Source organism: Thamnophis elegans, chromosome 7 (genome assembly GCF_009769535.1).
Source record: "Thamnophis elegans isolate rThaEle1 chromosome 7, rThaEle1.pri, whole genome shotgun sequence".
Lineage (NCBI taxonomy): Eukaryota > Metazoa > Chordata > Lepidosauria > Squamata > Colubridae > Thamnophis > Thamnophis elegans.
In genome coordinates this window covers 54,632,170-54,658,963 of record NC_045547.1, presented here as the reverse complement: position 1 = coordinate 54,658,963, position 26,794 = coordinate 54,632,170, and the positions used below count along the sequence as shown (strand labels likewise).

General features: G+C 40.0%; 1 protein-coding gene across 3 annotated transcripts in view; it reads right to left on the bottom strand.

Annotated features, from left to right (window-relative positions):
* Window positions 1-284: 284 nt before the first annotated feature.
* The window catches only part of YAF2 (YY1 associated factor 2), a 70,589-nt gene continuing 44,079 nt past the window's right edge, over window positions 285-26,794 (bottom strand). For all 3 annotated transcript variants that reach the window (XM_032220792.1, XM_032220794.1, XM_032220793.1), the window contains exons 3-4: window positions 22,920-23,072; window positions 285-1,283 (exon numbers count right to left, since the gene is read on the bottom strand). In XM_032220792.1, the coding sequence (XP_032076683.1) occupies window positions 1,046-1,283; window positions 22,920-23,072 (391 nt within the window). In that variant the 3' untranslated portion in view covers window positions 285-1,045. The remainder of the gene's footprint in view (window positions 1,284-22,919; window positions 23,073-26,794) is intronic.

The following is a 26,794-nucleotide window of genomic DNA, read 5'->3' as shown; positions in this document are numbered from 1 at the left end:
AATCTTGGGAGATCTTTGGGAATGCTCTCTGGTGTGGTGCAAAGAACTATGGCTAAAAAAACTACACACACAAACAAAATAAAATAAACCACAAACTCATACACAAACTTAAAAGCCTCTTTGGATCCCAGCCTCCTGCTGAACAGATATATATCACTATAACATTGAGAAAATCTCGGAGAAAGTAAGTAGAAAATATAAATTATGATGGCATCATGTTTGGGATTTTAAAGTTATCAGCAATAGTTTTAAGATATAGAATTAAAAAAACAGAAGATGACTAATAATTTCAGAATAAATTTATGTTCTATAACAGAGAATACCAGTGTATAAGGACAAGGTAGTACTATATTTGAATTATAAAGCTAAACAATGTTTTTAACAGATTTACTTTTTTGCTTGTAAACGTTAACAATAAATGTTTTAAATGTATGAGGAAAATATTGGAGAAGCTAGCAACATTATTCAGTTACAATAATCCAGTAAAATGTGTTGGACATTGGCAAAAATTCATACAAATGTTATATTTAATAGCATTTTCCTATTCAACCACACCAAGTACCAGCAGGTGTTTTAAAGATAATCATTATGAAAAGTCTTTTGCAGCAATAGTTGATTAAGTTGATCTTTGACTTGCATACATATATAACTATGATTCACAATTCTCAAATAATACATATTTAGGCAGCTTTTTTAATTCATTCAGTACATGCCAATAGCATAGAATCCAAGAGTTCTGTTAAAATTCACTAAAGTAAAAGAGGAAAAGGACTTGCCAGTAACACTGCATCAAGCATATTCAAACCACATTTTCATGGCACCATTGTATATGAAGATTAAAAAATTGATCTAAAAATGTTTTGTAGATTGCAGTGCAATTTAACTGCACTGCAGCACTGCTTGTAAAAAACTGCATAAATCATATCTGGGTAAACATAATCATGCATGGTGATAATAAGTCATGAAAATGCGGTAACTGTTGGCAGAAGTTGTATATATGTAATTTTTTGAGACAAAAGACTAAATAAACTGAAGTAAATAAACTTTAATGAGATTCTCCATTCAGTGATGAGGCTTCTCCTCTAGGTGAAGATGACCTGGACATTCCTCTCTCTGTATTGTCAGAACTAGAACCACTCTGACTGTGCTGGTCTGCAGAAGCTGCACTTGAAGCAGGTGACGACTTAGTTTTTTCCTTAAAGTCTGTAATAATGACTGTCAGATCACCAACAGTAACTTCCAAATGTTGAGCACTACTTCGATCCACATTTTTCAATCTGGGCCTAAAATAATATAAATAATCAAATGAAAGAAGAAACTCAGAAAATGTTCCAGTCTTTTACTTTAAAGATTTTTCTGGAACCACAAAGAATGCTTGTATCTCCTGTATTATGGTACAATTCATTATCAAGACCTTTTAAAATTGATTGAACCTTTGAATTATGTCAAGCAAATGTCTGTTAGACCTGATCCCTGAATATTTAAAATAGAAATGTCAAATACTAAATCTGAGGTTTTAGATATGGCAGGCATGTGCTATGCCGATTCTAACCTCATAATCAATCTGTTTATTTATATTTCATTATTATTTATATAAATAATTCAAGAGGCAAACATACCAAATACTCCTGCTTCCTCCTATCTTCCATACAACAATAACCTTGTGAGGTTAGTTGGTTGAGAGAGTGTGAATGGCCAAAGTCACCCAGCCAGCTTTCATGTCTAAAGTGGGATTAGAACTAATCATCCTACTCACCAATACTATAGAACACAATTTCACAAGGAAAGGAGAGGCCAGAGGAACATATGCAAAACTACTATGAGAAATATTTGAAGCATTTGACAGATAAAGTAGTTCAGATCTGTTCTGATCTGAACTCTGGATTGGCAGTTCATGTGAAGCTGACAGAAGTATGGTTCAACTTGGTTACTAGGTCATGAGCAAGTAGACAGCCACAAGACAGCATTCAGTATATTAGATCTATGTCCCTCCTGGGAGACGATGTGGTTGGGTCCAGGCAGAGGTAAATTATAGGTACCACATTTTTCACACTATAAGACACACTTGCCCATCCCAAAAGTGGGTGGAAATGACTGCATGTCTTATAGAGTGAATATTGCGGCAGGGGGGGGGGAGGAGGGTTGGTGCGGCAGTGGCATTTGCTGCCGCCTGTCATTGCTGCTGCTGTTCGCTGCCACCAGGGAACGCTGGAGCCTTCGCTGCCTAGCAGCTGATTGGTGGTTGGGTCGGCCTCCCAGAATACTGCTAATCAGCTGTTCTAGATGGTGGGGATCACTGCTGATCGCCGCCGCCATTCACCACTGATTGTTGCTGCCCAGTTGGCAGCAGCGGTGATAGGCGGCGGCAATCCCCGCCACCTAGAACAGCTGATCGGCGGTATTCCGGGAGGCCGATCCAACCACCAATAGCTGCTCAGCAGCGAAGGCTCTGGTGTTCCCCAGTGGCAGCAGCAGCTCAGCTCAGTTGACTGGTGGTGGGCACAGTGGAGCAGAGCCCTGATGAGCCATGTGCTGGGGCTGCGATAACGTGCTGAAGCTGACCAGGCTGTTTGCTGCAAGGATGTTAGCCAGATGAATGTTGAGAGACAGAGGCAGTTTTTTTTTCTTGTTTTCCTCCTGTAAAGCTAATGTGCATCTTATAGTGCGAAAAATATGGTAATCCTCAATTTATACCATTGTTTAACTGACAGTTCACAGTCATAACAACATTGGAATAGAAGCTTCCAACCATTGTAAAGCAACATACTTCCCCTCCCCTGCCTCATGACTACAGTTTGGGCATTTATGACCAGTTGACAAGTATCCTGTGATCCATGTGCAATCTTTTCTGCTCATTTTTTCCAAAAAGCAGTGAAGAATCCAGCAGCAAATTTTGCAAGTGGTAGGGATGTTAAATTTGAGGTTCATTCCTCCAGCCCACCGAGGGATTTCCCCTCCTTTCCATGAAGGGAGAGGAAATTCTCCCATATGCTGGGGAAAAGGAGCTCAGATCTGGCAAAAACAGTACTGAATATCTGTTTCAGTTCCTCAGGAGGGGAAAGCACTAGCAAATGCTGGCATTTCCACCCTTCCAAACGGGAAAATGGCTCAGAATGCTGGCATTCCCTAATATTTTCATCAGATTTGAGGTCTGTTTCCCCCAGCACAAGATAATTTTCTCTCCTTGCATGGAGGGGAGAGGAAATTCCTTGGCATACTGGGGTAACAGAATTCACACCTGGCAAAATGGTAGTACCAGGGTTCTGACCCTTTCAGAATGCTTATGTTTGGTAGCACATTCCACTCTGGAAAACACTAATGAATGCCATATTTTACGCTCCTCCAGAGAAAACATTACTGTGAAATAATTGAAAATACTTGTAGTTTGGGTTTTAGATTTTGACAGTGGTTTGCTCTTCAAGTTTGTTTCACTTTAGTTTCTGAATGTTTTCATTTCCAGACTGGTTAACATTATCCACAGGATTTTCTTATCCTATTCTCCCTAGCTTATAAATGTCTTGTGTGCCAATGTGGTCGATTGGTCATTTGATTAGCTGTTTATTTGGAGCTATATTCAAATTCTGAGCAGCTGTTTGGTTCTCTTGTTGATTGCAAGTCTATCTAACCTACAAACTAACAAAAGCTTTAAGAAAAAGATTTCACCACCTCATCAACAATTTGGCTTATTCTATAAACTCAATTGAGCAATCCTTCAGTTAGTTTAAAACATCAAAATAAATGAAGAATAAAACATGGTTGCGCAAGAAGCTGGCTTCCAGCCAAAGCAACTGAACAGGAGCATGCAGATCGAGAGAGAGTAAGAAGATTTAATTAACCCATAGTCATACATCAAAACTTGGAAAAGGCAAAGAATCTTGAGAGTATAAATAATATTAATGGACAGATCTGGATTTTGGTAAAAAGAAAGAAAAAAGGGAAAAATGGAGGGTTGAATCACTAGCTCCCCTCCCCCCAAAAGCCATTTGCTTGAAACAATTTGAACAGAAAAGGAAAAAGTAGAGAAGTGACAAACCCACTCAAATACAAACTCTAAATTTGGTTTTGGATTTGAAATAGAATGCAAACATATCGAGGTGGTTTGCTTCGTCCAAATTTCTTCTAACTAATATATTTTAAGCAACCTCAATTAATGAGAGGTGGAATGTAACAAGGGGGAAAAAAATCAAGAAAAAGCACTATTTTCTCACTGATAACTGACAACCTAATCTTTCCTGTGTGAGAAGATTTAATTAACCAACTGCCATAAATCAGAACTTGGAAAAGCAGGAGATGAAGAGAAACATACCCGAGTTTGGCTGTATCGCAAGTTTATTCCAATTAATATATTCTGAGCAACTATAACCAATGAGAGGTGAAAGGTAACAAGGGGAAAAATAATAAAATCAAGAACTGGGAAAATATGAAGCTTTTTTTCTGCAAAAGATCAAGATGGTTCCCCCTTCTATCTTGCTTCACATTAGCTAAATTAGCTAAATTTAAGGTGGACCAGAACTTTGAAATAAGAAGTGTATAACTAACTGCAATTTTGGAACTGGACATTAAGGAAGAACAAAAGACTAAAACAGCTCCCTCTCTTTTTCCTCTCCACATTAGCTGAATTAGCTAAATTTAAGGTGGACCAGAACTCTGAAATAAGAACTGTATAATTAAGTGTATTTTTGGAACTGGACATTATGGAAAGGTGGGAATTCGAAGAATTACATGAAATTATAAAAAATATGCATAAAATCAAGTTTAAGTAGAATTCTGAACTCAGAGAAGCAGGAACTGAAGGAAGAAGGGAAGGAAGAAGGGGGAAGGGATAATGAAGTGGTAGAAACAGTGGAAAATAAAAAACAGACAAAAAACTTCATTGGGTTTGACAATAGTATAGGGAAAACTGAAAAGGGGGGATATGTTCCAACAAAAGCAAATAAAAAGCAGACAAAAGATCTCACTGAGTAAATTTACCAAATGTTTTTATAAGCAAGTCCAGACAAAAATATCTTTGCACCTTTTGGCTCTGAATGTCAGTGATGAAATAATAATGTTGTCCCGGGCTTGTAAAACTTTTCAAATTGACTTTAATTCTCCAGGGTGGAGTTTCCATTTCTCCTGCACTCTGTCTCTTTAAATGAATCTTCTTTATAGCTCCCCCCCTCCTTTCTTCCTCTGAGATAGACCAGACGCCATTTCTCACATTTTCCATTTGTATTTCAGGAACATTCAAACAATCAACGATCTCAGTTTTTCCTTCATGTTTTAAAATCAGATGATCCAATTTTCTTTCCAATCTCTGAAAAGAGTCAAAAAGCTCTCGACATGCGGAAAAAAGAATCTGGAATGAAACCTTAGAAGTATTTTCAGACGCCATGATGTGTCGCAGTTAAAAATTGCAAATAGAAACACGCTGGAAACTGTGCAATCTTATCTGATCGTAAACACAGCCAAGTAATAAAAATGTCAAATCGTGAAGGGCTAATTAGTAGAAAGTTGACTTTACGATCCACTTAAAAAGAGTCAGTGAGGGGGGCTGCCGAAGCGTTCCTTGAAGCGTTTAAGAAATAAAGTAGCCACCAGCCATAAATCCATTAAAAAAAAGACCAATTCGCCGCTAGATTCTTCTATTTTTTGGTTTCAATTAGCTTAAGCTTTTAGTGCGGACAGTCTCTCTTGAGTAATAAAATCAGCTTACCAGATGACATCACTTCTGCCATTCTTAGGGGCAACCTGCAGTTTCAGTTAGCACGCAGCTAATCCAGAAAGGAATTGGCACGAGGAGTTAATACCCCCCCCCCCCAGAGACTTTGCGAGTGTCTCTGAGGTCCTGGGTCTCTCCTCACCTTCACTGTCGTCTTCGGGACAGCTAGGGTCCAAAGTACCCGTCCAAAAATCCTTCGGAATAGAGGAATTTCAGGAACAGCCTGAAACTCCGTCTTCTCACTGCTAAGCCCCGCCTTCTTCCTATTCAACGAATGGCAATTGGATTGAGGAAATTTTGCTGTTGGAGGGACACAGGCTGACAGATGCAAGAATATAACTTAAAATTAGCTAAATCTGATTACTTTAATTTGTAATAGATATAGCTGAATAATAATTGATATTGATGGTAATGTATATAATGTGGAATTGGCTGATAGATTGAAGAATACAACTGAAATCTAGCTAACCTAATTGCTCTCTTTGTAACAGATATAGCTGAATAATAATTGATATTGATAGTAATGTATATAATGTGGAGTCGATATGATAAATAACAATTGGATATGAGAAAACATTTTTGGATTATACATAAAGAGTATTAATTACAATAATTATCACTATCATAAAAACTAAATAAAATACATACAATCAAATGTTAACCAATACTGGGAAAATGTTATGATATATGATATAACTAAATATTATGGATGTTCAGCTAAAATAGGATATGAGGATTTGATGTAAATAGAGGACTTTATAAGTAAGTAAATGAAATGTCAGCATGTGTTATGGATCAATTCTTTGGCTTAGCTAAGGATGAAGGATGTTTAAATAACTATAGGTAATTAAAACTGGAGGTATAACGATGCTAATATGGTAAACATTTGAGTTAAGATATTTGAATTAATATGAGTTAATGGAAGAGAAGCACCAAAGCATGTTGTAACCAGTTGATATACTTCTTCTTTTTTATACTAGATACCTGTGTTTTGTTTTTCTTTTCCTGCCTTGTCCTTTGTCGTTTTTGTCTCTTTTTTTGTTCTATTTTTTTTTTTTTGCCTTTTCTTTTTGATTTTTTCTTTTCCCACTGGTGTGGGCAGGTATTGTTCAAGATTATTACTTGTATTAATATTTTTAAATAATAATTACAGTCAAATGAAAATGGATATATAATAATGCTTAAGTTAATATGAGTTATGTTTGTTGACCGTGGAGGATCTGTAATCGATTGATACATTTTCTACAGATGTAAAGAAAGATGCTGTACTTGTTTCAATTAAAATTAAAAAACATTTATTAAAAAAAAAAAAGATCTCACTGAGTTTGACAATGGTATAGGAAAAACTGAAGAGGGGGTTATGCCCCAATAAAGGGAAATACAAAAGATTTCACTGGGTTTGACAGTTGCTTGGGGAAAATTGAAGAGGGTGGACATGTCAAAACAAAGAAAAGGGAGAAGACGGGAATAGAGAAGTGGGACAAAAGACTTACTAGGAAAAAAATCAGATAATTAGAAATTGTTATATGGGAAATATAAAGCTGAGATATGTGGTTTACTCCTATATATGATAATTAAACTGAGTTCTTAAATGACTGAATATGACAATGGAAGGAAAATTAAGTAAAGGTTATAACATATATTATATGTTATATTTGTGCTGATAAATAAATAAAGGGAGACTAGTATAGATCTATTTCAAGCTATTTAGCTCTCATCAGCTAGCCATACCCTTGCTGGGAATCGAACCTGTGCTCTATTGCCTCTTAGGCAGATGTGTTGACCATTGAGCTACAGAGCTCGACTCCTTATCAGCCAGGCCAGGGTGAAAGGTATATATTTAAAGTCACAACCCCTGGTATGCCCAAACATGGGAGGAAGGTCACACTTCCATTCTCTGTCCTTCGGCTCGTCACAAGAGACCATCCAGACAGAAACCCAATATTTTTTACTGTTGCCTTTTTGTTACATTTGTTATATTTGTGCTGATAAATAAATAAAGGGAGACTAGTATAGATCTATTTCAAGCTATTTAGCTCTCATCAGCTAGCCATACCCTTGCTGGGAATCGAACCTGTGCTCTATTGCCTCTTAGGCAGATGTGTTAACCATTGAGCTACAGAGCTCGACTCCTTATCAGCCAGGCCAGGGTGAAAGGTATATATTTAAAGTCACAACCCCTGGTATGCCCAAACATGGGAGGAAGGTCACACTTCCATATATATATATGAATGAATGAAATATGGACACATATAGAACTCTTTAAGATGATGAACAAAGTGAGATGTGTACTGCTTATTGTTCTACATAGTAGATTAATGGAATTGTAATGAACATTGAAAAGTAAGGATTGTTATTTAAAGATAATTAAGGGTAAGCTAAGTCAAGATATGGAAAAATGAAGGGGGAACATGAAATATACTTATAATGGAAAATTATTGAGATTATAGAGACAGAACTACAAATTTGGGGTGTGTAATGATGTATAACTATATAAATACAATGATGAAAATAGCTGGGAAAACGTAACCAAGTCTACATCCAGCCAAAAATAGGTGGTTTTTAAAAATATATATATAATTACTATATATGTATACTTTTTTTCTTTCAAAAAAGGAGGATATAAAGTAAAGAAGAAAGAAGAAACACCACTACAAAATTTATGGGACACTACAAAAGCATTTATTAGGGGACTGACAATAGCTTATTCGACAAGGAAAAATAAAGAAAAGAGACAAAAGCAAGAAACATTAGAGAAAGAACTTAAAAATTGGAAATGGATCTGCAAAAAGATCCATAGGAAATAAAAATAAAGGAAAAGAAAGAACTGATAAAACATAAATTGAATTTGATTGCACAAGAAGAGATGGTCCAAAAAATTAAATTTGCAAAACAAAATTTCTTTGAAAATGCAAATAAACCCAGAAGATGGTTAGTGCACAAATTGAAAAAAAGAAAAAGAAAAAATAATAATACACCGTCTACAGGATGAAAAAGGAAATATACAATACCGGAAGGAAGAAAAAAAACATATACGTACAGAACTTTTTCAAAAAATTATATAGCAAAGCAAATATACTGCAGGATAATATTGAACAATATCTAAACAAAAAGAATTTACAAGAAATTGAGAAATGCTAAATAGGAAAATTATAATGATGGAATTGACAGAAGCACTGAGGAGACAGAAAAATAATAAAACACCAGGCCCAGATGGTATACCTGTAGAATTTTATAAAAACACACAAGAGCCAATAGAAACAGAGATATTAGATCTATATAATGAAGCACTTATAGAAGCCAAACTACCAAAATCATGGAAGGAAGCATATATAACCCTGATACCCAAAGAGGATTCGGACCACCAACAAATAAAAAAATACAGACAATTTCATTATTGAATACAGACTATAAAATTTTCACATCAATAATGGCAGAGCGAATTTAAAAAATATTAAATGAAATTATCCACACAGGATAAAATGGCTTTTTGCCAAAATGACAGTTAAAAAATAATATGAGAGCAATTATGAACACACTAGAATATTATGAAGAGAAGCCAGGGAAACAAGCAGCATTGATTTTTCTAGATGCCCAAAAGGCCTTTGACAATTTAAATTGGCAGTTTATCATTACATAGTTAAAAAGGATGAGATTTGGAGATAACTTTACAAGGATGATAGAAACAATATATTCGATCCAAACAGCAGAACTAATAATAAATGGAGATACCACAGAAGAATTTAAAATTTGGGAAAGAGTGAGACAAGGATGCCCATTATCACCCTTATTATTCATTTTAACACTCGAGGTCCTACTAATTAATAGAAATTAGAAATAACCCAAGAAATAAAGGGATTAAAAATAAAAAAGAGGAATAGAAAACGCAGGCATTCGCAGGTGACATGGTATTTCTATTAGCCATTAGAAACAGGAACTAAATTAATCCAAAAAATAGAGGAATTCGGCAGAGTAGCGGGACTTAAAATTAATAAGAATAAAACAAAGATCATTACAAAAAATGTCACCAAAACCAAGAGCAAGAATTAGAGGAAATTATGGGAATGCAGATAGTAAAAAAGGTAAAATATTTAGGAATTTGGCTGACAGGGAACTGTTCAACAATTAAGGAAGATAACTATAACAAAATGATACAGAAAATTAAAAAAGATTTGGAAAATTAGAGGAAACTGCAAATATCATTAATGGGAAGAATTGCTATAGTCAGATTGAATGAATTAACTTAATAAATAGGAGAATACTAACAATAGAAGGATATCATTTAGAACTGGGTTGACATGCCTTTATTTGGGACAGGAAAGACAAAACTCATGGTTACTTCCAAAGACATCAAATCAGAAATGCTCTATTTCAAATATGATCAAAAATCAAAAGAAAACATTACAATAAAATTCCAATTTGGTTATCCACTATGGAAGTACTGATTTATTCGAACGTATTAGACACAAATAAAATAATTAGATACAAAGACATATTAGATAATCAAGAGCGGTTAAAAACAAGGCAAGAACTGAAAGATGAGGAAATAGATATAGACTGGTGGCCATACCTACAAATACAGGCGAGGTACAAAAAAGATAGAGAAAGTGACGGATTTTATAAGGAGCCACAAAAATTATATAAATTTCTACAGGGAACCAAAGAGAAATTGATAAAAAAAAATCACTACTTATTAAGATTCAAGATTCAAGTTGTGAAAGGAACTATGATAACATGGGCAACAAATTTTGGATATACTATAGAATTGGCAGAATGGGGAAAAAATTGGGAAACAAACTATAAATTAACAATCCCCTAAAGAGTTCATCTGAGAATTCCAGAAAGTAGCTGGGACCCTTAGGCACTCGCTTGAGTTCCCCCTTGTCCACTATTTCAAGGAAGCCATAGACCCAGAACTCAGAAAAGCTTGTTGCGTTAGAAGGATATGATGGATCAAGAAATTAATCCACACCGGAAATAGCAGAGAGGCTGGCCATGAGAGCCCTGGACCGCCAAGCTCCGGCGAAACCAGCTGAGCCATCATCTGGGGCACCTGGCACCTGAGTGCCTAACATCCACTCCCATCCCACAGCCCCAACCTCCCTCAGCAACCCGAGGAAGACGGATGCCTAGGAAGCCGCTAAATGCAGTGATGCCATTGGGAGCAGCGGTGAAGATGACCTGATGGTAAGTGAAGCCATCTGTCCCTTTGCTGTAAAAATCAGACTAGTTTTGCTAGAAATCAGGAGGCAGGAGGGCATGGAGTACATGATAGACACTGGCTGCACCAGGTGTATGATCAGCCTCCCCATCGTCGAAAAGCTAAGGATAAAAATGAGGACCCTACCTCACCCCATATACTTTGAGCAAGTAGATGGGACACTGATAGGCAGAGCCCCTGCCACACTAATCACTGAACTTGTTAGTATGGAAATGGGATGACACCAAGAGCTCATCCGATTCATAGTAGCTCCCAAGATGACAGAATCAATCATATTGGGGCTCGCTTGGCTAGACAACTGAGGACCTATCATTACATGGGAAGACAGCTACCAAAAAAATAAAGATAGGCATTGGTCCCTTACCACCGATCCCACCAAATAGCTGCCAACTGGCGATGAGCACCAGTGGGCCCGCTCAGTTGGAAACAGCCACAGCTGCTACAGAAGTGCCCCCAGGCTGTCCCCAGTTCACTAGAGAGTACCAAGACTTCAGTGAGGAAAACTACAATGCCCTCCCTCCTCACTGCCCCACTGACTGCACAATTGAAATTGAACCGGCGCTAAACTATCAAAACCAAAGATGCATTGTATGACCCAAAGGAGATGGCTGAGCTGAGAAAATACATCGATGCCAACCTCGCCAGGAGTTTCATCTAACCCACAAAATCCAAAGTAGAAGGCCCTGTACTATTTAAGGCAGTGGTAGTCAACCTGCTCCCTACCGCCCACTAGTAGGCGTTCCAGCTTTCATGGTGGGCGGTAGGGGTTTTGTCCGATACTGAAGCACTTTCCTTTTTAAAAATTTAATTGACTTTAAAAAAAAAATTCATAGCATTGTTTAAAAATTTTCATTAGGCTTTCATAAAATCACCATTACTGTGGAACCGGTGGACGGTTAGAAAATTTTACTACTAACAGAGATACAAAAGTGGGCAGTAGGTATAAAAAGGTTGACTACCCCTGATTTAAGGAGAAGAAAGATGGGGGTGAGACTTTGCATGGATTTCCGTGGAATTAATGCGATGTGTGAGAGAAATAAAATTTCATTATTCGTGTAAAAGGAATGAACCTGACAGATTCCATTTTGAATAAGACTTCATTTTAGCTACAGCCAGAGCATTTTATTTAGCTTAGCATTTCCTTTTAACTAGAAGAAGCACTTTTAAGTTGGTCAATTAGCCCAGATGGGAGACTAGAAATCCCATAGCTCCTAAATTAAGAGGAATTGAGTAAACAAGGGGATGTTGGCATCAGATTCGTTCTCAAGAACTTGATATAAATTGATTAATTATCTTGTTATTGTCATATAATGGATGTTTTCATCATATATTGGGGATTTGAATTGTCTGTAACAGGAACTAAAAACTTGTCAGGCATGGAAACAGATGATGGCGGCTTTTTGGCTTTTAGCTTAACTATTGCAATGATAGTCAAGTACAATTATATAACTGTATTATGAAACACCTTTATGTAATCGATGACATCCACCAAAATTGTATTTAAACTTTGTATTTAGCCTTATTGATCATTCTCTCTGATTAAGAATCCACTTGCGCAAGTGTAAATAAATAGATGCTTTTTGTTGATTGTAAGCTAGTGCAGCAGGTCTTGAAGAAACTCCTAGCAGCGAAGCTCTATGCAAAGTAGTGCTAGACTGACAACCCCCTTGTACGGACAAACAACTCCAAAGCTTCTTAGGGTTTGTGAATTTTTACAGGCAATTCATACCCACTTTTGCTGAGGTGGTCTTACCCCTTACAAACTGCTGAAGACTGGCCCCCACCAATGAATCCACGGCCAAATCAGCCGTTGGTTTGGATGCTAGACTATCAGAAAGTATTTGAAAAATTAAAGCCTTTTCGTGAAAGAACCAATTGTTTAACATCCCGACCCTGAAAGGCAATTGGATATTGCAGTGGCGGCAGTGCTCCTCTAAAGGAACCCTTAGGATCGGCTATTGCCCTGTGATTACATGTCCAAGAAACTGACACTGAGAGGCAATGGGCAATTTGGGAGAAGGAAGCCTTTGCAGTTCATTGGGCACTCCTCTTGTGGAGACATTTCCTAGAGGGAACCCAGGTGCGTTTCAAGGTATGGACTGACCATAAGACCCTCGAAGCCTTGAAAACCCCTTGGAAACAAGTTAACTGGGCACAATATTTCTGGTGATTCAACTTCGAACTCAAATATATGCCGGGGGGGGGGGAGAAATCTATTGGTAGATGCACTACCCAGGAAACTCCAATTCAAGAGTGGCGGGAAGAAGTCATCCATGCCCCCCCCCAATTGCGGCTCACTACCAGGAGTCAAGCCAGATGCAGGGCCAAGCCCTTGGAAGAGAAGCTGACCGCTGAGTTAAAAGTGGCACTTCCAACAGATCAATGGCTCACTGAGAATCGAGAGACATTAACCATGAGGGAAGGACTAGCATGGAAAGGGTTTAAACTTTACATCCCCAACAGCTTGAGACTGCAAGTCTTACAACACAGCCACAACTTATGGTTGGCCAGCCATCTTGGATTTCTAAAAACTTTACACCTGGCTCAGAGACAATTTTGGTGGCCAAAGATGAAGGCAGATGTGGAAGACTATGTAAAGAGTTGCACTACTTGTGCCACTATGAAAATGAGACCAGGACTACTCCAGCAAGTAGCCAAGCCCAGCCGGACATGGGAAGTGATTGCAATGGATTTTATAGTTGAGCTCCCGAAAGTGGGGGATACACCATGATCTAGTCTGTAACTGATCTGTTCTCTAAGCAAGCACACTTTATCGCTTGCTCAGGACTGCCCTCAGCCAAAAAATTGCCCAAGATGTTCATCAAACAGATCTACTGGCTGCACAGAGTGCCACGAGTGATTTTGGACAGGGGAGTACAATTTGCAGCAAAGTTTTGAAAATAGTTCCTGAGGACTATTGGATCATCTCAAGGACTTAGCTCGGCTTTTCAGCCAAGTACGAACGGAGCCGCAGTTCAAATGCCATGGTGGAGCAATGCATCAGATGTTATGTTGGATAGCCAGCAGGAGAACTGGGTGAACCTGCTACCTTTTGTGGAGGTGGCTTATAACAACATGGTACATAGCAGCACTGGACTGACCCCTTTCCAGATCACCAGCAGCATGGAGGTTTGTCCCTATGCCTGAGCTGCCAAGAGAACAACCATCTTCTATGACTCTAGCTGAATGGAAAGAAGGGTTGGGAAAAAGGCGCTAGCGGATGCCGCTGAAGTTTATAAAAGCAAGCTGATAGATCCCTCCAACCATTCTTTCGGGTGGGAGACCGTGTTTATCTGTCAACAAAATACATTAGGCTAAGATGGCCTAGTAAGAAGTTAGGACGTAAATTCCAGGGACCCTTCCCCATATTGAAAGTAATTAACCCAGTAACTGTGTAGCTCCCCGCCCTGCAATACTAGGGAAAGTGCATTTAGTGTTCCATTGCAGCTTGTTACAGCATCAGTTCAAGGTTGAGACCACAGCCGCAGCACCTCCCAAACCAATTGTAGTACACTGTGAGATACACTATGAAGTTAAAAAGATTTTGGACTCTAAGTTGCACAGGGGCAGATTACAGTATCTAGTTCATTGGAAAGGATACCCTTGGTCAAAAGCTACCTGGGTTAAGAATTGGGATGTGAAAGCAGATGCATTAGTGATGGAATTTCATGATAAATTTCCCAATAAGCCAAAGGTCCTCCTGGGTGTTGGGGGGGGGGAGAGGGGTTAACATACCACTTGCTGACTGACAACCACCTGCCTTCCTCTCATTCCAGGATATGATTTTTCAAAGGGGGGTCTGTCAACCCTGGAATCCATCTTTACCGTTGGAGCTTCAGGCTACCACATTGGTGCCTGGGAAAATGGGAGGGGGGATTGCATGGAGTGGTGGAAGATTAGCCATAATAACATTCCTTTTTCTGGGAGTCAAGGGTATTCAGCCTGCACCTGGATGGGAGTGACTGAGGGTTGTCTCCAGTTGGAATGGTGAATTGATTGGACCATGTGATGGACTTGTGGGTGCAGGGGAAGGATCTTTGACTTTTTTTTGGATGGGGAAAACCCGAAACTGTCAGATTTGGGTTTTCCCAGATGTGCCAATATGACATCTCTAATAAAATAGAACTTTGAGGAACTTCAAGCCTTGGAGACTTCTTTCATTCGGGATGTTATATGGCACCCTGACATAAGGGTTCATGAAGGTCAACTAGCAATTAAATGGCACGAACAAAAATCTCTGATCTCAAACCACATTGATAATAAATAACACCAGTTTGATGGGAAGGAACAAAATCATTGCTCATGCCAGCACCTGCCACCCCTGTGAATTTATTGAAACCTGATATTCTACCAAAGGAGCAATTAACAAGCATATTGATCTAGATCCATGATATAAATATGTAAGAAACCAGACCATTTGAACAGCCAATCAACAAGAGAACCAATCAGCTGCACAGAATATAAATATAGCTACAAACAAACAACTAATCAAATGACCAACTGACCACACAAGACATTTATAAGCTAAGGAGAATAGGACAAGAAAATCCTGCTGCTGATGTTACCCAGTCTGGTAACGAAATGTTCGGAAACTAGATTGAAACAAGTTTGGAGAGCAAATCACTGCTAAAAACATTACTGTATTCCAGAGTTGAGCCTTCCAGAACAATGGTGTTTACTAGTGTTTTCACCAGGTATTCCAGAGTTGAGCCTTCCAGAACAATGGTGTTTACTAGTGTTTTCACCAGTTTTGAGGCCCGTACCTCCAGTGCACTGAGAACATTCCATGGTGTGCTGAAGAAATGAACCCCAAATCTGGGGAAAACAATAGTGAATGTCGTCATTCTCACAATCATTCTCTCTGGTGGTATGAGGAAAGGGACTAAGCCTCCTGGATGGTGTGGGAGTTAATGTCCTCTCCCCAACCCACCAAGACTGGGATGCTGTTCAATGTTTCAATAATGATCAATTCCCTGCTTTACGAGCACAACTAGAAGAGCTGGGATTGTAGTCATTGAGTGAAATAGTTATATAGTGTCTCACTTAACAACTACTTTGCTCAATAGCTGAGATTCCGGCCCAATTGTGGTTGTTAGTGGGCACTATCTGTAATCCTTGATTGAATGTTTCTGTCTATACTGAAAAATGTAGTGTTTCATCTGCTCTTCAAGAAGTTATCAACAGATTTTCATTCACAGCCATTGTGGAAATTTCTGTGTTAGATTAAATTAAGGGAAAGTAGGTCCAAAACATCTGGTCAGCATCACATTTGAGATCATGTAAAAATTGATATCATACAGCAAATATCCAATTACAAAGCATGATAAGACATGAATTTCTAGGGCTATTGTTCACAAAATCAATGTTAGGTCGGGTATATTATCATTAAGTTTGTAAATCCCATAAAAACATTGTTCAATATAATGTAATTTATTAATGTAAGTTATCAGAGAGGTTCATGTCCTCATTGCTGTTTCACTATTTTGATTTGGCATTCTGCTTTTTTCATTGTGCTAAAGAAAATCGTGGATTAATTAATCAATTTTATTTTAGCTGAACAAAAACACTATGAGCTATCGACTTCAGAAATTTATTTGAATCTGCAACACAATGTCATATGTTCATTTGTGTATTCCAAACTTGAAAACGGCAGCTTGCTGATTTAATTTTTAAATGTATTAAGCATAGTTACAGCACAAAGTACATGAGCATTGAGAAAAAAAAATAACAGGCATAAGGGTAAGCAGTCATTGTACATATTTATCTTGATAAATACCAATATGTTATATCTAAACTGGCTCATTGTATAACCACTGATACATGTATCCTTCAAAAAATGTATCTAATCTCTAATAATTTTGCAGCAACAAATTCTATACTTTTGCATTCTTAAAAAAGTATTTTGTTTCAGTTAACGCTTCTGAATTTTGCATTAGGAGAAAAGAGAAAAAAAGTTTATTGCATGCTATTAAATGGGGTTTAGAGAAATCTAGGAGACTGGTAATACTGAAAGCTTATTTACAAGGAAATTTTCTGAAATAATAATAGAAATCAACCAAACATATTAAATCTAATAAAAGTTAAATGATCTTTACTAAAGACATAATTTACCTTTTATAAATAATTTCCTTAATTCATCCCCCCCAAATTTTATTTAATGATGGATAGTCTCATGCTTATATTATTGAAGCTACTAAGAGTCTGAATGGAATGGCATGAGACAAATCCAGTTATTCAAGTAGCAAAAATTTAAGAATATTTTAGTTAAAGTGTATCTGGAAAATGGAGAACCTGGGTCAAAGCTTCCGAAACATAATTTATGTAACTCATGCACCACATTTTGTAAGAAAAGTATGCTTTGGAACAAACTGGGAATGAGGTTATATAATGCCTTATAATGGAACTTTTATTGTGGTATGGTTTACTCACCTTGGTTCATGGCTTAATTCACTTTGTGAAGCCATGACATAGGAGATGAGAGACTCATCAAATGTTTTTTTTAATCACTGTGGAATATCCTAACTAAACATATAGCATCATAAACTAGCAAGGCCCAATATTTACACACTTCACGATCCCTCAGACTGTTGGGGGGCGGGGCGGACTGGCTAGGTGGGCGCAGATGGGTGGCCATGTGACTGGGTGGCTTGGTGGTCATGTGACTGGGTGGGCGTGGCTGGCTGGGTGTGGTCAATTTAGCAGTCCATTTTGCCAATTTAGCAGTCCATTAAATAATACACACAAATTAAACTTAAGTTTGTTTTGCTCCTGGGGGTGTTTCATTTTTAAAGTTGTTTATGAGTCTAGTGGTCCACTTCAGAAAACTCAGTTTTGCAGCAATTCTTCCCAGCCCCAAGGAGGTTATAATTAATCTCTCTCTCCCTCTCTTTCTTCTCTTCCCTCCCTCCCTCTCTTTCAGTGGGCTAGAAGAGGAAATGGGAGTGGGGAAGAGAAACCCTGCTGAATTCCATTCCATTCTCTCACTCGTCACTCACTCTCTGTGTCAGGAAAGAAACGTTTTCAAGAAGAGCAAAGTGGGGGGGGGATTGCTGAATTCCATTCCATTCACATCGCTGCGGTATCAATCCACTTTTTGAATATCGCTGGCTGGACCTTCCTCTGCACATGCCGAATGTGCACAACAGGCTCGGGCAAGGTCTCCGCACATCTGGCAGGCAGAATCAGACAGGGCAGGGATCGCTTGGAGTGGATGTGCCGAGGAAGCCCCAACAGCTCTGATTCGCTGGCAAGCCAGCCCTTCCCGCCTCCCTCTCCAGTGGTGAGCCGGCTGTCTTCCTTCAGGAGCAGCAGAGGTGGGTTCCTACCAGTTCGCACCTATTCGGTAAAACCGGTTCGTCAAATCTACCGAATCGGTTAGAAGAGGTTCCATCAGTGGACCCGGAAAGCAGGCCACGCCTACAGAAGAGGTTCCAAAAATTTTTGAAACCCATCACTGAGGAGCAGGTACAGCTCTGATTCGCTGGCAAGCCAGCCCTTCCCACCTCCCTCTCCAGTGGTGAGATGGCTGTCTTCCTTCAGGAGCAGGTAGCTGAGCGGGAGGACAGGCAGCCAAGTTGGGGGGGGGGGATGACAACAGAGAAGGCAGCTGCTGTTGCGGCACACACTCCCAGCCCCACTTTGTCAACAGGCAAACAAGCTCAGAACAGAAATGTGGCAGAAGGCTATCTTCAGTTCAGGGAAGAGACTGCAGCCTTGGGGCTCCATCTGAAAGAGCCGTCACTCAGCCAGTGCCCCGGAAAGCACTGTGGAGCTTCTGCCTTGGACAAGGCGAGGCTCCGCTCTCCCTGTTGAACAGGAGGCACATCATCAGGGGTCTCTACCTCGGCAGCTCCTAGGTAGCAACTCTGCCACCGCTCAGCAGACCAAAGGAGGCAAAGAGGCCAGTTAGAAAGGCACATTACCTGTGCACACCAACAAGGCTGTCAGCAGCTTGCATAGGTCATTAGGCTGTGGCCACTGCGAGTGGGCAAAGCCAGATCCCATCAAAGCCCTGGCTTCCCAGGCCCAACAGAGTTGGGGCGACAGGGAGGTGGGGGGGTGGGAGAATGCAATCCAGTCTGGGCTTGGATGGCCAGAGCACTGATGGGGGATCGAGCTTTCCCTGCTCGTGGTGGCCACATTTTGTCTGCTGGGAATGGGAACGCTTTTACCACCTCTACTCAGCCTTTCTAGCTGGCCGCTTTGCCTCGGCAATGGCACTGGCCTAATGGACCTGTGTGAGCTCCACAGTGCTTTCGGGGCACTGCCTGAGTGACGCAGCTCCTCCCGCGGTCCCTTCCCTGAACTGAAGGCAGCCTTCTACCTTACAGCCCCCCCCCCTCAAATTGCATCTCCATTCCGAGCTCGTGTGCCTGTTGGCAAAGCTGGCGAGACGCTAGCGAGCTAGGGAGTGGGCGCTGCAACAGCCACCACTTTCTCCCCTCTTCCCACTTTGCTGCCCATCCTTCTCCTGCACTCCTGAAGGACAACAGCTGTCTCCCCCACTGGAGAGGGAGGGTTGCAGCCAAATTCCGGGAAGGTGAGGCTCATGAGTAGCCAGTCTTCCTTCTACGCAAGTGGGCAAGTCAGCAGGGCGCTACCCAAACCAGTGCCTGGGGCTCAAAGGCCCTCTTACTCCAGCCTTGGGATGGGCGCCACTTCCTACCCCCTCCCCCCCGTGATGCTTCAGGGAAGCCCAGTTGGGCGCCACATGTTGGGTCTGGCTGGCAAAGCACCCCTCTCATGCACTCACCATTAGTCGGGTACGCGCAAGGGGAACACACTATACGCACAGGCCAAGGGCAAGACCTGTGAGAGGCCAAGGAGGTGACCTGATTTCCAACCACACACCAAAAGAGATGAGAGGGGGTAGGCAGCAACCGCCCCACACCCTACTCACCTTGTCTTCAGAGCAATAGTCGAAGACAGAGGCACAGGGGAGAGGAATGCAGTCCTGTGGGCTGGATGCATCGGGCAACCACATGTCTGACACATGGGATGGAGCAGGCACATGATCTGCATCACTTGCCTCACCCGCCCCTCTGCCTGCTGCCGATGCAAGTGCTGCCACCGCCATGCCTGTTTCTTGGAGGGTAAGATGCAGGGTCCCTGCCCATCCCCCAAGCCCTCTGGTAGTCATGGCACCTCTTCCCAAGACCCCCATTAGTCAGGAAAAACCAGCCATGCGAAGTGTGGGTGGGAGTCGCCAGGTAGGGGGTGGAGCAGGGGGCGTGGCTGAATCCCTCCACTGTGCATGCTAGATACATTGTGTTGGCAGGCCGGATCTGGCCCGCAGGCCATAGTTTGAAGATCCTTGATTTACAAACATAAATATATATAGTGAGTTGAGTTTCAGATAAGCATAAATATAGTTTTATTTAGTGTAGTCCATAGGTTCCCAGATTTTTGGTTTACAGAGAACTTAGTGCCTCTGTGGTTTTCATGGCACCTCTAGGCCAGAACCCTGACTAGATGTCTAGCAGAGGTGGGTTGCTGCCGGTCCCCACCGTTCTCACGGACCAGTTGGTGACTGGACCCGAAAGTAAGCCTGCCCCGCCCCCAGCCCTGTATACCCATCCCGGCCGGCCGGTATTTTGTCCCTTCTGTCTCCCCATTGCTCAGAAAAGCAACTTTGGGAAGGTCCTTTGCTAGCAGGCAGCTTCTATGATGCCTGCTGCCACCAAAGGACCTTCCCGGAGTTGCTTCTCTGAGCAACGGGGAGACAGAAGGGACAAAATACTGGGAAGATGAGGAACGCGAGGTGGATCCCTCCCCCTATGGATGGGCTCCGGACCAGTGGAGCCTCCTCCTTTTTAACCAGGCAGGCGGCTATCAAAGAGAAGAGGGCAGCGCGTGCCCATGGGCTTGTGCAGCAGCCAAAGAACAGGAGGCGAGGATTCGGCTGCTGCACAAGCCCACACAGCGTGCACTGAACTCTTCTCTCTTGACAGCAGCCTGGTTAAAAAGAAGGACGAGGCTCTGCTGGTCCGAAGCCCATCCAGCGGTAGACGTAGTTCCCCCTTCCTCCGCCCAGCCCCCTCCTTTGCTTAGGTTCCCTGCTGGGTTTGGGGACTTATGCCCCTCCTGACCTGCTTTGCAATCATTGGAGCCCACACGGACCTCTTCATGGTGCTGTCTGGGCAACCTGGTTCTGGGGATTCCCCCCCCCCCCAAAAAAAGACCGGTTGCCCGTCTCTCCAGATCTTGTGGCTTTTCAGGATTTTCTTTTTAAAAAACACCTCTCCAAGTGATCTTGAAAACCTGCGAGGTTGCTTTGGAAGGGGACAGATGGGCAGCATTTCCCCCTGCCCCCCTCCCTGGGTGCCTGCAACCTCGGAGCCTGCAGCCTTAAAGCAAGCCTTTGCACAGTAAAGAAAATCTTCTCACGAGCGAGAGAATTTCTTAATTGCCTTTACTATGCAAGTTGCTGCAGGTTCCGAGGCTGCAGACACCCAGGGATGGGGTGGGGGGAATGCTGCCTGTCTTCTCCCTCCCAAAGCAACCTCGCAGGTTTTCAAGATTGTCTGCAGAGGCGTTTTTAAAAAGAAAACGGTCTTCTTGGGAGGGGGAATGGGCTGCACTCAGAGGAGCCGGCGCCCGGGGTGCCCTGAAGCAGCACCAGCCAACATGTCCATAAGAAAAGCCTCAAGGGCAAGTGCGGCAGCACCACACCCACCTCTGTCTGGCCGGCCACACAGCAACGCATCCCTGCCGCCTCCTCCTACTCAGTAGCCGGGCCGGGTATGGGCGCGGGCATGGCCCAGGAGAGGGCGGTTAACGGGGGGCGCTGCTCAGCCAGTCCTCGACCCGATTACCAAACTAGGTAATGAAATGCCTGTAAGAAAACCACCAAGCTCAGAAAGCAGCAAGGATCCCACTATCCCCCACCTCCTTTCTCCCTCTCTTTTTCCTTTGGGGGGGAAGGAGGAGAAAGGACAAAAAGGAAAAAGAGAGGGAGAAAGAGGAGGTGGGGGATAGTGGGATCCTTGCTGCTTTCTGAGCTTGGTGGTTTTCTTACAGGCATTTCATTACCAAACTAGGTAACCTCATCAGTGCTAGAAGGAAGTGGGGTTGGGGGGGGGGGCAGGAGAAAGTTAGGACAAAAAAGAAAAAGATAAGGAGGGAGAGGACTGTGGGGTCCTTTGGTGTTCTCTGAACGTGGTGGTTTTTAATTATTTTTAGAGAAATTTTATTTATTTATTGTTTATAGAATGTTTATTACAAGAAATGTTATTCCTTTTTGTAAATGTTTTATTTGTGATGCAATATGTTGCTTTTAAGTGTACAGGTTGGTGCATGGTTTGTGTGTCTCAAGGTGGCTGCTTTTCTATGGGCAGGCCAAGTTGGTGCAAGGCAGCTTTGCCAGATGTGTTTCTGTGTGATACCTGGTTCATTGTTTAGGTAATTTTGAGGTGGTTGCTGGTTCTGTGAGCTTCCTGGCACTGTCCTTTATAATTTCCCACAATGCCTTGATGGTTTTTATTCCAGTGGCTTTGTCTTTCCTGTTCTTAGGGTTAGGGGGAAAAAACTGGTTTCATTTGCATTCTTTGCAAGGTCCCCCACTCGGTCACATGGCCAGCAAGCCACTCCCACCCGGTCACATGGCCGGAAAGCCACTCCCACCTGGTCACATGGCCAGCAAGTCACTCCCACAAAGGAAGCCACACCCACAGAGTAGGTTTGAAAATTTTTTGAAACACATCACTGATTTTAGGTAGTAGTTTCTGCAGTATTTGATAGATCTTAAGTATTGGATGTTTTCCCTGAAAATACAAAATACCCTTGTGTGTCCCTGTGTAACATACACAATTTAAAAACCACAGGGATAGACAATACGGGAAAGTTTACAGATCTCCTTTTTGATTTCACATATTTTATTTATTTTCTGTGTTTGATTAACATATTTGGCTTTTATTAACATTTTCTAAGAATTTTACAAGATGACAATTTAATATTTATTTATGTATTTTGAACAACCCCAAACAGCATAAATTTTACCTGGTTTTCTTATGACTGTTCTTTTTGGTAGTAGTTTCTTTTTCACTTTTTTCTTTTTCTACTTTGTCTTTTTTTTCTTTTTTTGATTGTGTAGGGGACACAAATTGCTGGGTAACCTGTTGCGCAACCAGCTGAGAGACAGGTCGAGGTTTCCTGTTTGTACATATATAATAAATTTCAATTAAGTAGCATTAGTATAGTAATTTTTACATTATTTTTACAAACTAATATTTGAATAAATAAAGCTATACAACATCAATGTGTGGATATATTTAGAGTTGCTATTTTTCCTGCTCTCCTGTCTTGCTAGACAGTATTTTCTAAATAATGCCAAAACATTATGTCATCTAGCTTGGAACGTTACCTGACTTTCAGTGGTTCAATGAAATAGTGATTAGAATGTAGAGAAAGAAATGTCTACAGATCTGATGTATCTATCTGTCCAATCCTCCATAAGTACATATTTCTGACTAATATGAGCAACCAACATCTAGAATAACATGGTTTATTTACCATTGCTTTTCTTTTCAGTCCTGCTATAATTTTTTTTATGTTGATAGAGCATATTCCCATGCTTGGAAATCTATTCCAAGGAAGCTTCAATTAACTCAATTAGCCTCTATTTCTAGAGGTATATAACTACTGGCATTCCAAGTAGACATATAAGACTGCATACAATGCATTGTTGACCTCTAGTAGTGCTTAGGAGTAAGAATAATTACTATTATTCATAAAAGAAAAGGAATCAAGGATATCCTACTTAAATCAGAACAATATTACATATCGGTATATATATGTATTTCCAAACTAGGTAGCAAACTCTTAGCTAAAGTTGGCTGATCTTGAAAAATTGGGAATAAATTGATTCAGTAATAACTGTACGTGGATGCGAGAACATTAGGCAATTTCAAGGCAGTATTAAAATGTAATTTTAAAAAGTACAAAAGAATTCAGTGGCAAATCTGTATTGTTGACCTAAAATCCAAATGAATATGTTTGTGAAGTCACTAACAATGGTGCTTGATCAGAGAAATATTTTATATTGCATGTTTTCGAGGCAAAAATTTAATTTTTCTAGAAAAATAAGTATTCAGTAATAATAAATATAAAACTAAAATCCATAGCAACCAAGGAAATTGCATAGGAAACAAAAATTAACATATACAGGAGATGGATCCTTTCATATACCCACGCCTGAGAAAAAGATCTACGGAGCCTTATAAAAGGTCAGTAAGGGTGAGTCTATCCTAATATCCAGAGGAAGAATGTTCGGGGGGGAGGGCACTATAGCAGAAAAGACACATCTTCAGAGCCCCACCGACTAGCATCCTTAGCTGATGGAATCTGAAGCATGTCCATCCTGCCAAGAAACCCAGTCCTAAGTCATGAAGGACTTTAAACCATTACCTTGGATTGCATTCAAAAGTACACTGGTAAGCAATTCAGCATACAAAATAGAGATGTAGAATACACTGAGTAACCATTTAAACTTGTGCTGCTGCATTCTTAAGCAGTTGACGCTTTCAAATGCTCTGTAATAATGGCCCCATGTTTAATCGTAGTAATGATATTGATTCATTATATGTCAATCAGAAAAGTAATATTTAGTTAAAATGCTCCCTCTACTCATCAGTAATACAATACAATTCATAAATGCAATTCATCATCAAGACAGTTAAGAATAGATTAAGCCTAAAGATGTCAGTAGCCTTTTCTTTAGAAAAACAGCAACATTCTTGTCAGCTACAAAAATTCCATTTATGCCAACTTTATATTCATTTCAGTATCCAATAGGAATCTTTAAGTTTTATCCTAGTAGGATAAATATTCTGAAAAGGAGTATACTAGAACTTGGGTCTCCCACTTTTAATTCATTGTTGTTACAACCCATTAACTTTCATCACTGGGACCATTGTATTGGATTGCCCTATTTGTTAACAAACAGTAGCTCTATCTTAATCGATTCTGTGAGAGAATCAGGTTTTATATCTGATTTTATTTATATATAGAGAGGGTTATACCATGGCAGTCTGTAAAATTGTATAGCTGGTTAAATTAGCTATGGCTCTCCATTCCAACAGATCCTGATCTGCTTATAAAATCTACTCCGAAGTTGAAACAATAAAAAACATAAAGAAATCAAGATAATTAAATAAAACTAGATTATTAAGGCCTTCTTTCTATCACAAATGTTTTATGCCTCTCTGAAAGATCTATAATTGGTTTGGAAAGAATTATGCACTTGGTTGGACAGTTGGTATGCCACTAAAACAAGTAAGAAATCTTCGGGAAGACTTCTCATCTACCTATAATTATTTTTTTTATATGGAGGAAAATACAGTATTTTATAAAAGATTTCTCAAAGTACATAAAATCTCTAAGAAAATAATTTTTGAGTTAACATATTTCATCTTATTTTTATTCAAAAACATGTTTAATGCTAGTACTGATGATGTTACCTAGTTTGGGTAATGAAACATCTATAAGGAAAAAATCAAGCTCAGAGGGCACCAAGGACCCCTCATTTCATCCCTGAGCTACAAATATTCTTCTTTAGAGTTAATATTATATTATTTCTGCTAATTAAATATGCCCATATATTTATACTAAGAGCCGAGGTGGCACAGTGGTTAGGGTGCAGTATTGCAGGCCACTTCAGCTGACTGTTATCTGCAGTTCAGCGGTTCTAATCTCATCGGCTCAAGGTTGACTCAGCCTTCCATCCTTCCGAGGTGGGTGAAATGAGGACCCAGACTGTGGGGGCGATATGCTGACTCTGTAAACCGCTTAGAGAGGGCTGAAAGCCCTATGAAGCGGTATATAAGTCTAACTGCTATTGCTATTGCTATACTGTTTAGTAAATAAGCTATTAGAGTATACATTTGAATGTAATTAGGCACACTTAAAACTACTCAATGAAATGTTACAGGGCCACAAAGCTATGTATTTCCATGGTTGCTGGAATTAGGTCAGTTTGCTAAAAATAACTCTTCAAGTTCTTTTCAAATCATGCACATCTGGAAGAAAATCCAAGTTTTAAAGAAGTGCAAATAATATTTAAAGAATATTAAAATAATTGTTCATAACATATCTGGATGCATATTTGTTTGAAGATATAGAAATTATATTATCTACTTTGTTACTGTTATAATTCAAACAAGAGAATTCTTGTATTTATCACATTTTTGACCACCCATTTCCCTCACAAAGAGAGATTTCCTGTGTTTGAAAGAAACAGTTTGGACAATATTAACCTATCTCATTATTAGTAGCCTTTAGCAGTCAAATGTGATTGTTCACAATCATATGAGTTGCTTGATAACATCTACTGCCCAGAATGTAGTAGCATTTCACTATACTTTTGCAGTGTTATCTGCCAATACAGACTTTTGTGTAATTCTTAGTAGCAGTGTCCAGGTTTTCCTACTGTTTTTCTGTATGTGTTCAATCAACAGATTCTCTCTTCCATAATTTTAAACTATTTTAAATGTAAATATGACTTTTCCTATTACTTTACAAATCATTTATAAAGCACAATGAAGTTGGTTATAAAACCAATTTGAAAAATATAAAACATGATATAGTTATAGGAAAAGTTTGAATGTGCTCTGGTCAAATTATAAATCTCAGTAAATCCCTAAGTAAACAAAAGCAGATGATTATCCCAACATGTACAAAAGCAAATTTCTGCAAATTTGAAAGCATGCTAAGTATTTATATGGTTCAATTTTCATTATTTTCAGTAATTATGTTCTATATATAAGGTGACCAGATTTTCAGATTGGTAAAGAGGGACACCATTGACCGGGAAGGGGGGGGGGGGCTTGATTAAAAATTTTATATTTTGTCAAACATGACCCCAGGACACTGAAACC